The 15,340-nt window shown below is 40.7% G+C and overlaps 1 protein-coding gene across 1 annotated transcript in view; it reads left to right on the top strand.

The window, feature by feature from the left end:
* Positions 1-15,340, top strand: part of TEK (TEK receptor tyrosine kinase) — a 39,561-nt gene that overhangs the window by 8,654 nt on the left and 15,567 nt on the right. Inside the window, exons 2-6 of the mRNA XM_088527298.1 lie at positions 2,897-3,208; positions 5,860-5,970; positions 7,704-7,856; positions 12,716-12,847; positions 13,902-14,042. Of these exons, the coding sequence (XP_088383424.1) occupies positions 2,897-3,208; positions 5,860-5,970; positions 7,704-7,856; positions 12,716-12,847; positions 13,902-14,042 (849 nt within the window). The remainder of the gene's footprint in view (positions 1-2,896; positions 3,209-5,859; positions 5,971-7,703; positions 7,857-12,715; positions 12,848-13,901; positions 14,043-15,340) is intronic.

The raw sequence follows: 15,340 nt of genomic DNA, 5'->3' as shown, positions 1-15,340 counted from the left end.
TTCCTGTCTGTATTTGTTGTGCTTTTCTCAGAGAGCTAAATCCTGTTACCCTTAATCAGTTCTTGCAAAGTCCTCATTATCATTAAAAACAGGATTTGCTTAAATTTTATCAGGCTAAGTAGTAAAAATTCCTTTTTGGCAAACAAGTGAATTAGTCTAAGATGCTTTACCAAAAAGGAATGGTATAGGGAATCTCTTAGCATGCAGCAGAAATACACTTTACACTTTTCTACCTTCTTTTTCATCATGTAAGGATGGTAACTTCCAGAAGAGGCAATGAAAGACTTATCATAATTTCAGTGAGCATTGAAGTTATTTTGAAACACCAGTCCTGATAGATAATGAGTTGAAGGACCTGAATGCCTTCAGGTGCATGTTCCACTAGAATAATTTTTAAAAACACACCTTAGTGCCAAATTTTCAGGTATTTATCCTAGACTCCCTCCTAGACTCTGAAGGGCCTCCTGGGGTTTCTTCTGAAGGATATGGCACTCTGTCCATGTTTTATCAGCCTCACTCAGATTTTTGAGCTTCTCTGTAACATCTAATATGAAAAAACCCCCTCTATTTAGATAATCAGAACACCACCCACACACCACTGTCCAGATTTTGATTCATCTTGGATAACCACCAGGATAAACAGGCAACAGACCTATATAATTACAATTGTTTTACCTGTTGATTTACATGATTTATATCACTCAAAGAAAAACTATGTAATAAATGGCCCAAATCTGATGTGATACCTCTCTTCCATGTATAGCATAGGAAGGCAACACAAAAGCTAGCTTCTGGAATTCAGACTCTTACTACTACTTTCTATTGGCATATTAAAATGATGTTGAGATGTGGGGAGGGAAAGACTTTGTTTTCACTTTTAAATTTGCCTTGGAAGTCACAGGAACAGACATTGCTGGGTCAGTGACATGGAGTTGCAACTCTGAATGAGCATCTGTCTCCTCATATCACTCTGTACTGGAACAACACAGCAGTATCTCTATGCCCTGTGGATGATGGTGAGAAATGTCAAAATACTTGAATTCTCATCTGCAACACTTTGACAGAATTAATGCCCTGTCAAAACTCACCAGAGATAATTACACCAAGTCACAGAGTTTGATTCTGAGCTTCACCAAAGTTTGCAGTAATCAGGATCTTGCGATTTGTGATTTTAAGAATATCTCCACTTGGCATGAAAGAACATGGCTCACATCTTTGTGGAGGATTGGAGCTATCTTCTTTGAGTGTTGTTTGAGTACTTGCCTTGAGCTGATGTGTCACCTCTGGTGAAAGCAAAAATGTTTCTCAGATAAATAATAACTTCAACACTTTCAGCCCCTACAAAATAAATGCACAAATCTTACCTGATTTATATCACATAATCTTTAACTTTATTCAGAGGATTCTTCTTTTTTTTTTTTTTTTTTTTTGGTAACATGCAGCAGGATGACTTGTTTTCTCTGACCTCTACTTTTATGCAATATTTACTTCAACAGCTACTGCATCCTTTCCAGAAGGTTGCCTTTCTCTGTTATGTAACTTCAAGTTATCTGGGTAGGCACATTAAAGGGTAGTAAGTACAGCAAACTGGCTGGGTGTGGTAAGTGTCAGTGTGCTGTCAAGATATTTCTGTCCCCAGAGAGGTTGCTGGCACTGAATGTAGAAAAGGACCTCCTCCCTTAGCCCAAGCGTTCAAATACACACACGCGAAGTCTGCAGTATGCATTAAGTCCCTTTGACCTCTCTATTGAAGACTATTCCCATTTCTTCCTATCAAAGACACATTTGCAAGTTGGATGGCACTAAATATTAAGTTGTTCTATGTACAAAATATATTTGAAGCCAAAGTAGGAAAATAAATGCAATACATAAAAGAAATCAACTATTCTTCCTGTTATGGCTGGAAAGAATGTTACTGTTTCCCTTCTCCTTACTCTGAACATCAGAAGTAAAGGGAAATGTCTGTTATTTTCAAAGAGCTGATTATAGGAGACCTGTGTTTCCCTTCTGCTATTTGAATCGCCAAAATGTTTAACAGTCTTTAAAAGAGACTGTTTTAAGTTGGTTTGTATCTGTCATTTTCAGAGACATTCCATGTCCATGTAATTCTGGTGATTCTATTTTTCAAAAATGAACCGTGTTGATTGATTAAAGACTAGTTTCATATGTGTAAAAAGTCACTCTACTGCTGCCGCTGACTTGTTATTATCTTTTGGAAAAGAATATTTTTGAGCTATGGTTCTTGTTCCAGTCTGTAAGAGCCATGAGTGGACTAACATGTGAATGATCTTGAAATCCAGATTAATCCAAATTCATTAAACAGTTGAAAAATATATTTTCAAATATATGTTATTATATATGTTCAAAATATTTATTACCAATTACTGTAGTTTAAAATAATATTTCCTGCATAAATATAAACCTGGTTCATGATCTCTACTTTGGAAACCAGTTAAATCCTTAAAAGACATAAATGGCAATAAACTGAGAAGCTTGTGATCGACCAACCCTTTTTATGGCAAAGCATGATGATGTCAGGTGTATATATAAGTGTTGAGCTATCCAAGCAGTTATCCGCTTCTGCAGACTAATACTTTTTTTGGGCTCCTACATCAGCTCTTAAACAAAACTTTGTATGTTCAGGAGGATTATTTCATCTGCAGAGAATAAGAAAGCATTGAAGAACTAACGTCGTCTGTTCGTGACAAACACAATATATCCTAAAGACAGCATAAAATAATGGTTTATCTACAGTCCTTTAATTTGCTTAAAAGCTCTGCAAGACACCATCCAGGGAAATGCCAAGTACTGGGTGAAAGAGTGTCTCTGGTGATTTGAATAACCATATACTTAAACTCTGCAGAAAAAATAAATCACTTGATGATTTTCTTCCTAGGTAAAGTGGAAGCAGCCCTGGATCTGATCTTAATCAATTCATTCCCTCTGGTGGGCAACTCAGAAACATCACTTATCTGCATCACTTCCAAATGGCGTTCTCGTGAGTCTATCACGATAGATCGAGACCAGGAAGACATCACGAACCAGCACCGAGAGCCCCTGGAAGTTAACGAAGATTCCAGGAGAGCAACAGCCAAAACAGTGGTGTGGAAAAGAGAACAGGCTAGTGAAACCATTGGAGCATACTACTGTGAAGGAAAACTCAAGGATGAGGTGACAAGGATACATACTATGAAGATGCCGCTGGGAGGTAGTATGTGATGGTCAGATCTGAACTGTGTCTGTCACTCCTTGTGGGCTGGCAGTTACCCTTGGTTAGGAGAACTGATGCAAAAGTGTCTCCAATTGCAAGTTCAATAAAAATAGACCTGACTCAAGTCCAACTTCCCTCCCCTCCCCTGCCTTTCATCCCCCCAACTTTTTTTTTTTGTTTTTCTGTTTCCCTAAAATGCAGAGACAGTTGTTTGATACCAGTGGCTAGTCATTTCCTTATGGAAGTTAGTCAGAGATATGTAGGTATTCTGCCTGCATCTGGCTATTCCCGGAGGCACAAAGGCAGGTGGTAGATAAGGTAAGCACAGTTGTTCTGGCCTCGCTGATGCCATTAAACAAAACATATGGTAAATACGGTTCAGATGCTCAATGAAGCTGCAGATTGAGAACACTAGATCTGTACAGAAAGTGTCAGCAAGAGAAAAAAATACAGCATAGCACTTGAAAGAAATGCCAAAATGCTTCTCTGAATCTAAGAAAGTTATCTGTAAAGATCCACTGTGGATTTCACTATTGATTATTTTGTTGATTTTTGGTTGTAAGCCTATGCACAGTAGGAAAACAAAGCCAGCAAGGAGATAATAAGGTTAGAATTTCCTTATCACACTGAACTAGGCTTTGAGGCTGAGTTCCAGAGTAAAGGGATCACGAAAAAAATAGAAAAGTGTAAGAAAATTGTGGTAATTATCTGCAGCAAATCAAAACTTCCAAACTTCAGCTAATCTTCAGCAGCATTTATTACAACATGAAGTTTTGCAGTATGGAGACTGGTCATGAGGAAACCTTCTATCTTTCTCCCTATCTGCCTTTTTAAGCCTTTAGAATTAGAAACTATTATTGTCATTATCTCCTAAAATCATGCAGAAAGCTTAGAGAAAGAGCCTTTCTCTTGGTCTGAGCCATGGCTAGTCTCCATTTTGTTCCTTTAATATAGAAATGTTACAAGCAAGGTGGACAGGACAAAAAGATTTTTCTTTGGCTTGTGGTTTCTCTATCAAATATGGTCTTTGGAGGGTTGGGTCAGGCCCAAGAAGGGTCTGTTTTCCAAGACAGAAATAACATAATATTCATGCCAGCAATAGGTATGTTTCTATGAGTCATTTCTGGGTCCTCAGTCTCTTTCTCGGCTTTTTGTGGAAAAAGCTTTAGATGACACGATTTGAACCATCAACTTAACAGCGAATGTGCTTATACTAATTGTGCTGAATGGGTGAGAAAGAGGTGTGACAGAAATTCTCAAAGCTATTAAAGTCCTCAGAAAGAGGAAGAAGAGGTTGGCAATGGACTGTGAGCCTTGGCAAGCCAACACAGTTGGAAAACAGGCCTTTCTCACCTTCACTGTTGTAGTTTGGACAATTTTTAATGGCAGAGTGCGTTTTTTAAAACAAAAATATTGAGCAAGGTTGCTCAATTGTTTTCAAAACAAAAGAGACAAAGAAGAAGCAGCATTCTGAAACTCTACCCACTGTTTTATGACCTCAGGCTAATAATAAGCTACTGAATTAGTCAAAAGTATTAAGTATTTGGGTGGCCTCACTGGCTTTTGGGAGATTTGTCATCTGACTAATTCTGTATCAGCTATAAGATACACAGGCAAAATGAAGATTTTTTCCCCCATATAACATGAATACACATGTAACATTTTGCAAGTAAGGTGCCCATTATCCCACATCTGTTGTATTTTAGCATTGTCATTAGGCATATAAGATTCATACATGCAATGAGAGAGAACAGATTATGCTTTTTATACATATATTGGAGGAATGACTATAATGTATAAAGCATACATATCTGAAATAGAATGCTACATAGTCAATTCTGGATCTAGTCAAATCTAATTCATTCTTTTTTCTTTTTTCCTATAAAACAGAGGCATATATATATTTGAGTTTTCCTTATAAAAACTCTTTATAGCAGGCGAAGGGACAATAATGGAAATATTGATTTAATAAAGTTTTGGCATTTGTACTGCAGCAAAATTTGTTATGTCTCTATAAGGAATTGTCGTACCACAGATGTGAAAACATGAAATGTAAGTTGTAATCTAAAACTGTTTGTAACTGATCACAGCAGGGCCTGTGGATTCTGTTTCACTGCAACAACACTGTGGAGAAAACGTCTTGTAGATAAGCTAAACAACATTGAAAGAAAACAAAATAGGAAGACAAAAGCTATTGTCTCATTAAAAAAAAAAAATAGTACTGCACTAAATCTAGGCCAAAAACCACTGCAAGTGAAACACTTAGGGTCTTTTGTAATTAACAATTGATTAGGGGGAAAGCTGTTCAATTTTTATATCCTTAAATAAATCATGAAGCATTTTGCCATGAACTATAAATAACTATCAACTCAGGTACTGATGGTAAGCTGGGACTTCTCTACATTTTTTTTTTGCCTGTTTCTTTATTTCACTATTCCGTTCAGGGAGTTTGTATAGGATTGTTTTAAGATAAAAGTCCAGATAGAGGTTCCTGGTGCCGAAAGGGTCAATGCAGGTTACAAGTAAATTTAAACATCAGAAGTTGTGAAGGAGAGTCTGTTTTAAACTCTTAGATTTGGGGCAGGGAACACCAATAGATAGAACTGCTGTTATTGATCCCAAACTTGATTTTCATGTTTTGATTTCAGCTTCATTCCACCCAGTGGCCTTAACTGTTACAGCAAACAAGGGAGAGCATGTAAATATTTCCTTCATCAGAATGGCAGCTAAAGAGGAAGATGCAGTGATCTACAAAAATGGTAATTGAGCTCTCCTGCTGTCTTGTCTCTTCTCCTTTTCCAACTGTCATTCTGTTAGCCAAGGGTCCACGGGACTGCATTCAAATCATTGCTGATGGTGCCCGTACAGTAAAAATGGAAGAGACATAATTTCTTCTGCATTTAATGAACCTTAACAGGGACATTTGTCATAACCAAGTGTTGAGCAGATATTTCAATTTGTTCTTTCTCCAGAATGCCAAATCTAATCTTTGAGGCTTGATTTTATTGCTCAAATCTTTAAGGAATTCCAGTCAGAACTTTTAAACTGATAAAAATAGGGAAAAGGATTATCGTGTGGCTCCTGGGGAAAGAGCAAACCTGTTAAGCAGTAACTGAGAGAGGCTCTGAGAATGTGTGAAATCATGGACTATTTAGAGATAGAGACCAAGATAAGAAAGAGAGGGACCGAACTGTAATGGGGATGAGCAAGCATGGTTAAATAAAGAGGAAGGGGGACTGAAGGTGTCACTTATATTCATATAAGCTACAGTCTTGTATGTATATAAGTGTCTGGCCAACACCCGCAGCTTGTTCTGTCTTGTTAAACTCCACTCCTAACTATTTTCCATGGTGAATCTGTCCTGTGAGCATGTGTATGATCTACTAATGAACTTCATGCCAGACTAGCAGGCAGGAAAGGAACAGGTCTGAGTTGCAGCAGCTGTAGACCGATGCTAATGGTCATGGGATCCCCACCAGTGAATTTCAAGCCATGCTAGACATCAGGAAGGATAAGAGGTCTGAGACTCAGCTGTTGGAGAGACTAGAGATCTGGGGTAGCTACTGGAAAAATATGTTATTGGAGGTGTGACTGTGTGAGATCTGCTAGCAAGTCCAGAGCCTGATTAGTTGGCAAGTAAGAACAGAATCAGGCAACTTGTGCAAGTACTCTGTGCATTTGCAATGCGTGCAAAGGAACAATTCTTCATATGTGTTGCACTGTTGGTGGCTGGCTTGAGCGTGTGTATGTGCATGATACATGTGTGTTCTGATGATGCCTGCTCAGCCCCACTGCAGGACTTGGTACCAGCCTTGTCCTAGCAGTCTGAGATGGGAAGATTTCCATGGGTCCTGAAGTCCACTGCATTCAGTTTATCCTTGACAGGAAACAAAGTTCAAATCTTGTTACTCTACTAGTGATCCTGTGGGGTGGAGTTTGATTGAATACTAATTGCTTTGCTTAGCGAGCACATATGACTGATTTCAGCAAAGCTAGAATAATACTGATAATTTGCCTTGCTGAAAAAATAGACGAGACAGAAAAATATCAATTCTGGAAAGAAAAATAAAGTAATACTATGCTCTTCTGGCTTTGGTCTGGCTAGCAAATCCCTGTGTTACTGAGATTGAATAGGATATGCTGGTCATTTCTTATTTGCTTCCATTCAGTCACACTACAGTTTCTGTAGTAGTCTTGTAGTTCTTCTAGAACCCTCACTTTCAGAAAGGCCAAGAAACCAAATTACCACTTTTTTTTTTCTTTTTGTGACAAAGTTCTTAATAACACTCTTTCAAAGTAATGCTTAGCTCATTATTTATCCCTGTCATACACCCAGTCTACTCAAGACTTTGCTTCGCTTTTACTTGTGCCTCTCCAAACATTAGAAGCTGTAGTATGGCAAAAGAACTGTCAGCAATTCATACTTTCCTCAGGAATTCCGCTGTCTGTAAAAGGATGACCTGTCTGTTGTGCTCATGTGATCTTTTCCCAGGTTCTTTCATTCACTCTGTGCCCAGGCATGAAGTGCCGGGTGAGCTGGAAGTGTCCTGTTCTCATGTTCAACCACAGGATGCAGGGGTATACTCTGCTAGATACATAGGAGGAAACCTCTTTACTTCTGCTTATACAAGGCTTATTGTAAGACGTAAGTTTCATTATTGCATGCTGATGGTTAGTTATTTGAAGTTGTAATTAATCTAAGATGAAATTGCTACAATTCTCTATTCTTTCTTGGCATAAAGTGCCATCATACTGTATCAGAAGAAATTTTTCAATTTATTCAAATCATCTAGCTAGGAACAGGAGAAATAGCTCTTTACTCATCATTTTAACTTTTTGAATGTTGAATAAGTATGAACAAAGAAGAAGAGATGGACGCTTCCATAAATATCAAATGTAGATCTAAGCACAAAACAGGATTTTTAAACATCTCCTTTCTCTATAATGGGTTGAATCCAAACAATGCTGATCCTTAAGCGATCATCCTCAGCTTGCAATATTTTCATTTCACAAACCATTACAGGTCATGCTATTATGACAATTTTATCATGTGTAAACAAGATTATATTCTCTAGATGTGTGAAATAAATACATCAAATAATCTCTTCAAAGCTGTTATATTATGAAGATATTTTGGACAGTAAAACATGTTTTATTTGCTAACATCTACAGGATGTTTCTAGGATTTACAAAGGAACCAATGTAAGCCCCAAGTTTGGATTTTGAAGCTGTTGCCAAACTGCTATATAAAATGGTCTGAGTTCTGTTTTCTGCTCTAAGGCCAAGCAGATGACATATCCATAAGCTCTGCTTACCTCACTCTGCAGTACCAAGCCCTTGTCCAACTCATCTATTGGTAGCCCTTCTCAGGCATGGTCTGGGAGAGCTCTGCAGAGCATGACACTGCTCAGAAATGTGTCCTGACTCTCACTGACTTACTATTACAGATGCAACCTGAGGTTTTTAGCAAAGTTTTCTCCCTAAGTATCCACCTTTAAGAGTTTTTTTTGGGGAGGGGAGGAGGAAAAAGATCTCCAAATGCTATAATGACTACAGTAATGTACACTGAATTCTGAAAATGTCCCAAGTCTGGTACTCCAGTTTAAATGATGCTGCCTCGGGACTTACCATATTTTCACCTCCCCAGTCCTGGCTTTACATTGAAGTTATTAATGATGATCACTTTATATGATGTTAGAAAGATTGACAGAAATCAAATACTGAAAATTGTTGAGTGTTCTCGATACCTTCTGACTTCAAAAGCAGATGAGAGAATTTTGCATTCTGAAGGTATCTAGCATTTGTGGGATGAGATCATATGTTCTTGTAATGAAGTTTAGACCCCAAGCTTCTATAAAATTAATGTCAAGACTTGCATTGACAGGATTAATGTTAGTAATATCCTTATTATTATTATAACAGAGGTCCTCTTTCACCCCTCCTGGGAAACCTGCAGGCTCGGTTACTTCCCTGAAATGCCTGTACACCAATGCGTGAAGCATAGGGAATAGGCAGGATGAACTGGAGATCTGTGTGCCGCCCCAGTGTCATGATCCCATTGGAATCACAGAGACGTGGTGGGATATCTCACACAACTTGAGCACTGCCATGAAAGGCTATGCACTCTTTAGGAAGGACAGGCTGGGAAGGCGACGTGATGGAGTTGTTCTTTATGTGAGAGAGCAACTGGAATGCATGGAGCTCAACCTGAGGGTGGATGAGGAGCGAGTTGAGAGCTTATGGATAAGGGCTAAAGGGCAGGCTAATGTGGGAGATACTGTGGTGGGTGTCTGCTACAGACCACCTGAGCAGGATGAGGAGGTTGATGAGGCCTTCTGTAGTCAGCTGGATATTGCCTCACGGTCACAGGCCCTGGTTCTCATGGGGGACTTCAACTACCCCGACATCAACTGGAAGGACAACACATCCAGGCACAAACAGTCCTTGAGGTTCCTGCAGAGCGTCGACGATAACTTTTTGGCAGAGAGGGCCTATGAGAAGAGGTGGTCTACTGGACCTCATGCTAACAAACAGAGAGGGACTTGTAGGAGATGTGAAGGTGAGGGGGTAGCCTCGGCTGCAGTGCCATGAGTTGGTGGAGTTCAGGATACAACGAGGAAGTGGCAGGGCTGTAAGTAGTCTTGCAACCATGGACTTCAGGAGGGCCAACTTTAGCCTCTTCAGAGACCTCCTCGGAAGAATCCCATGGGCTAGAGCTCTAGAAGGAAGGGGGGCCCAAGAGAGCTGGTTGGTTTTCAAGCAGCACTTCCTCCACGCCCAGCAACAGTGCATCTCTGTGTGTAAGAAGTCAGGCAGAGGGGGCAGGAGACCTGGGTGGATGAGCAGGGAGCTTGTGGCAATGCTCAAGCAGAAGGCAGCGGTGTACAGAATGTGGAAAAAAGGACAGGTCCCCTGGGAGAAATACAGAAACGTGGTCAGGGAATGCAGAGATGCGACAAGGAAAGCTAAGGCATGCTTGGAACGCAATCTGGCAAGGGATTTTAAAAATAACAAGAAAAACTTCTTCAAATATATTAACAGCAAAAGGAAGATTAGGGAAAACGTGGGTCCGCTGGTGAACGGGATGGGCACCCTGGTTACGAATAACACAGAAAAAGCAGAACTGCTGAATGCCTTCTTTGCTTCGGTGTTTACCAAGGGCAGCCCTTTAGAGCCCCAGGCTCTAGAGACAAGGACAAGACAAGAAGCCTGGAGAGAGGAAGACTGGCCCTGCGTAGAGGAAGATTGGGTCAGAGAGCACCTAAGGAAACTCGATACCCACAAATCCATGGGCTCTGATGGGATGCACCCCAGAGAGCTGCGTGAGTGGGCGGATGTCATAACTAAGCCGCTCTCCATCATCTTTGAAAGATCCTGGAGAATGGGGGAGGTGCTGGAGGACTGGAAGACAGACAATGTCACACCAGTCTTCAAAAAAGGCAAGAAGGAGGACCCAGGCAACTACAGGCCAGTGAGCCTCACCTCCGTCCCTGGACAAGTGATGAAACGGCTCGTACTGGCCATTGTCTCCAGGCACATGGAGGACAGCAAGGTGCTCAAGAGTAGTCAGCATGGACTCACCATGGGGAAATCATGCTTGACTAACCTGATAGCCTTCTATGATGGAATGACCAAGTGGATAGATGAGGGGAGAGCGGTGGATGTCATCTATCTCAACTTCACCAAGGCTTTTGACACCGTCCCTCACAACATCCTCCTGGGCAAGCTCCGGAAGTGTGGGATAGACAAGTGGAGAGTGAGGTGGATTAGGAATTAGCTGGACGGCAGAGCTCAGAGGGTGATGATCAGCAGTGCAGAGTTCAGTTGGAGGCCTGTCACTAGCAGTGTCCCATAGAGGTCAGTCCTTGGTCCAGTCCGGTTCAATTTATTCATCAATGACCTGGATGAAGGCAGAGAGTGCTCCCTCAGCAAGTTTGCTGATGATACAAAACTGGGAGGAGTACCTGATACCCCAGAGGGCTGCGCTGCCATCCAGAGGGACCTGGACAGACTGGACAACTGGGCAGTGAAAAACCTCGTGAAATTCAACAAAGAGAAGTGCAAGGTCCTGCACATGGGGAGAAATAACCCCAGACACCAGTATAGGTGGAGGACTGACCTTTTGGAGAGCAGCTCTGCAGAGAAAGGCCTGGGTGTCGTGGTGGATGACAAGTTGACCATGAGACAGCAGCATGCCCTCATGGCCAAGAAGGCTAATGGAATCTGGGATGCATTAAGAAGAGCGTCTCCAGCAGGTCAAGGGAGATGATCCTGCCCCTCTACTCAGCCCTGGTGAGGCCACATCTGGAGTATTGTGTCCAGTTCTGGGCTCCACAGTAAAAGAGGGATGTGGAGCTGCTGGAGAGAGTCCAATACAGGGCTACAAGGATGATCAGGGGCCTGGAACATCTGCCCTAAGAGGAGAGGCTGAGGGAGCTGGGCCTGTTCAGCCTGGAGAAGAGAAGGCTGAGAGGGGGCCTGAGCAGTGTCTATAAGTACCTCAAGGGAGACAGTGAGGAGCATGGTGCTGGCCTCTTTTCACTGGGGGGCACCGACAGAACTGGAGGAAACGGCCAGAAACTAAAGCATCAGAAGTTCCACAGGAACTTAAGGAAAAATCTCTTAACAGTGAGAGTGACAGAGCCCTGGCACAGGCTGCCCAGAGAGGTTGTGGAGTCTCCTTCTCTGGAGATCTTCAAAACTCGCTTGGACGCAGTCCTGTGCCACGTGCTCTAGGTGACCCTGCGTGTGCAGGGGGGCTGGACTAGATGACCTCTAGAGGTCCCTTCCAACCTTACGATTTCTATGATTCTATCATTTTATGATTATTACGTAATACGAAGGAGAAATATATAACAGTCACTAGAACTGGCATTTTTCTGATTTTTTCTTAATTCCTTCATCCAGAAACAGCTGATCCTTGTTAGAAAGCTCCAGGGAAGATAGGAAAGATGCAAAAGAGATGAAACTGACTTAGTGTACTTCAAAGAAAAAATCTTGTTGCAAAATGTTGTGGCTTGCCAGAGGCTAGCACAATACCCACAATGACAAGCTCAGGCCCGGTGCTGTGATATTAGCCAGTTTTAGGTGAAGGACCCCATGGTACCCTGGATTTTTTACAGATCTTGGATCCATGTTACAAGAGCAAAAATATTAAACTTAAGATTTTTGCCAAATTCTAAATTACTTTTTCCAAATTAAAAACATTATTTCTAGCTCCAAATGTGAAGACAATTCCTTACATGAAGATTATGTATGAAAATTGCTGGAGTTAGCTAACATTACTGTATACTCCAAAAATGTTTTATTTCAGAAATGGGAGCATTTTCTACAATGAAAAACAGTACCTCCTTATATTAGGTAAACCGTTTGGGATCTTGAGAATCCATATGGATCATGTTGTTTTATATTTTATTATTTGTCTTAATCAGAAAGAATTATACTGGTTAACTATTTATTGAACAAACAAGCAACAAATAATGCCCTTATACTTTTACATAAAAGGATGTGAAGCTCAGAAATGGGGCCCTTCCTGTAGCTCCCACTGCCCAGCTTGCATGAATAATGGTATATGTCATGAAGATACTGGAGAATGCATCTGTCCTCCTGGCTTTATGGGAAAAACATGTGAGAAAGGTAAGAAAGTATTTTTTACAGATTTCTTAGGAATTTGCACACAGTAATGAGAACTGGTAGCATGCAGGGGGAGTTACCATATGTGCTTACCCTATTTTATTCTTTGTTTTTAGTGTCAATTTAATGCATATTTGCTGCCAATGCTGGAGATAGATAGGATGATGTTGGTGAGAGAAATCTTTGCTCTGAAATACTGTAGCTGTTTTTATGGTTATGGATTAATCTCTCTCTCTCTTGTCCCAAAGATATTATATTGCCAGAGCATATGAATGTTTCAAGTTCCCTCCCAAGTTTGCTTGAAGATTCTGACTGTTTCTTGAATGCATGGTGGGATATGAGATCTCAGGAAATGCAGCGTGCCTCTGTGTCAGAGATCTCAAGACTACCTCTGAACAAGCTGGCACCTCCTCATAGGACATTGGACTCTGCTAAAAGATATTAATTGTCTGTTTTTGTTAGTGAATATCCATTATTTTTGATTCTTAAATAACTGGAGCAGGTGCCACATCAAACTAATATCTCCAAGAAGATTCTGGGTCTTGAAGCTAAATATGTATTTTAATACACTGAATGAAGTACTTCAAATACTGCGAATTTTAGCTGCTGGGATAGCCAACATTTGAAACACGCTAATGTAGTACTAATCATATCAGAAAAGAAAAAAACTTGAGCTGGGCACTTTAATATGTGCTGATCTCTGAGAAAGCAAGTTGGTTTTCATGGTACTGTTTACTCGTTCTGTACAAAGAGATATAGAGAGAGGAAAAGAGGATTTACTGCTGAAAAATTGTCTTGAAATGCCAAAAGCAATGGGTGCTTTGCTGATGGATACTCATATGAGAGAAAGCTATGTTTGCTTCTGCTGTCTGAATTTACCTTTAGTGCAGCAGTGGTTTATCATGTTATGGATACTAATAGACCTAATACTTGTATGTTCATTTTATTTTCATTTTACTTCATCTTTAGAACTGTATAGCGCTGTCTCACTGGATGTGTTAGTGCTTTTCCAAATTTAATTCTGTTGGGACATACTTCCCCTCTCTCTCTTCAACAGCTTGTGGACCAAATACATTTGGCAGAACATGTGAGGAGAGCTGTAAAGAAAACTCTGGCTGCAGAAATTATATGTTCTGCCTACCAGATCCATACGGTTGTTCTTGTGCCTCTGGATGGATGGGACTAGAATGTGACAAAGGTATGGTCAAGGATACAGTGAAGAATGAAGAAAACGATATGCTGGATTTCAAAAATACAGAAAGGAAGTAATAGAGGAGGGTCAAAGTCAATATTTTTCCCATCGTGTATGCAAAAAAAAAAAAAAAAAGAGAGAGAGAGAGATAGAGGGTGATATGTACTCACTACACAGGAGTGCTTCAAATGTTCGTAAGAGAGATTGTAAAGTTGCAAATTATTCAATTTATTATGCAAAATGCATTAATGTTCTGCTGAGATTTATTTCTTTAACAGCTACAGTCCTGATTTATTTCTGCAAGTCAAAATGAGAGATTTAGAGAGATGATAGGCTATGATTTAGTCTATCACAGACCCACTACTGCATAATACTGAGCATAATAAGTCTTATTCATTTTAATCAGATGTCAATCACCTTGGAACATAGATTAAATCCTTGTTTATGAGGACATGCGGTCTTGCTCAGCGGTGCTGTAACAAAAATGAACTGCCTTGATATGTCCAAAGAAAAGATGAGGTGAAACAACAGGTTTTTCTTGGATTAAAGATAATTATATAAGAGCATCTAGCCTAAAAATACTAGGAGTACATATTTGTGTCTGTGACTGTCATTTTTAGGCTAGATGCTATTATAGAACGAATATGTCCCCCCCTCTTTTTTTTTTTTTCTTCATTCTAGTAGGTTCTCAGGATCTCCTGTGTATGATTTAATGTTAATACGTGTAGCTTCAGCTCAGCTAGGGGAAGTATGCCCTATTAGAGTATTGATATTCAGCATGGACTCACCACGGGGAAATCATGCTTGACTAACTGGATAGCCTTCTATGATGGAATGACCAAGTGGATAGATGAGGGGAGAGTGGTGGATGTCGTCTATCTCGACTTCACCAAGGCTTTTGACACCGTCCCTCACAACATCCTCCTGGGCAAGCTCTGGAAGTGTGGGATAGACAAGTGGAGAGTGAGGTGGGTTAGGAATTGGCTGGATGGCAGAGCTCAGAGGGTGGTATCAGCGGTGCTGAGTCTAGTTGGAGGCCTGTAGCTAGCGGGGTCCCCCAGGGGTCAGTCCTTGGTCCAGTCCTGTTCAGTTTATTCATCAATGACCTGGATGAAGGCAGAGAGTGCTCCCTCAGCAAGTTTGCTGATGATACCAAACTGGGAGGAGTAACTGATACCCCAGAGGGCTGCGCTGCCATCCAGAGGGACCTGGACAGACTGGACAACTGGGCAGTGAGAAGTCTTATGAAATTCAACAAAGAGAAGTACAAGGTCCTGTGTCTGGGGAGGAATAACCCCAGACAC

The sequence above is a fragment of the Tinamus guttatus genome, unplaced genomic scaffold, assembly GCF_059628265.1.
Source record: "Tinamus guttatus ecotype Peru unplaced genomic scaffold, ASM5962826v1 Tinamus_guttatus_pri_ptg000276l, whole genome shotgun sequence".
In the NCBI taxonomy this organism is placed as follows: domain Eukaryota; kingdom Metazoa; phylum Chordata; class Aves; order Tinamiformes; family Tinamidae; genus Tinamus; species Tinamus guttatus.
Note: the sequence above shows the minus strand (reverse complement) of the source record. Positions and strands in the feature narration are given on the sequence as shown.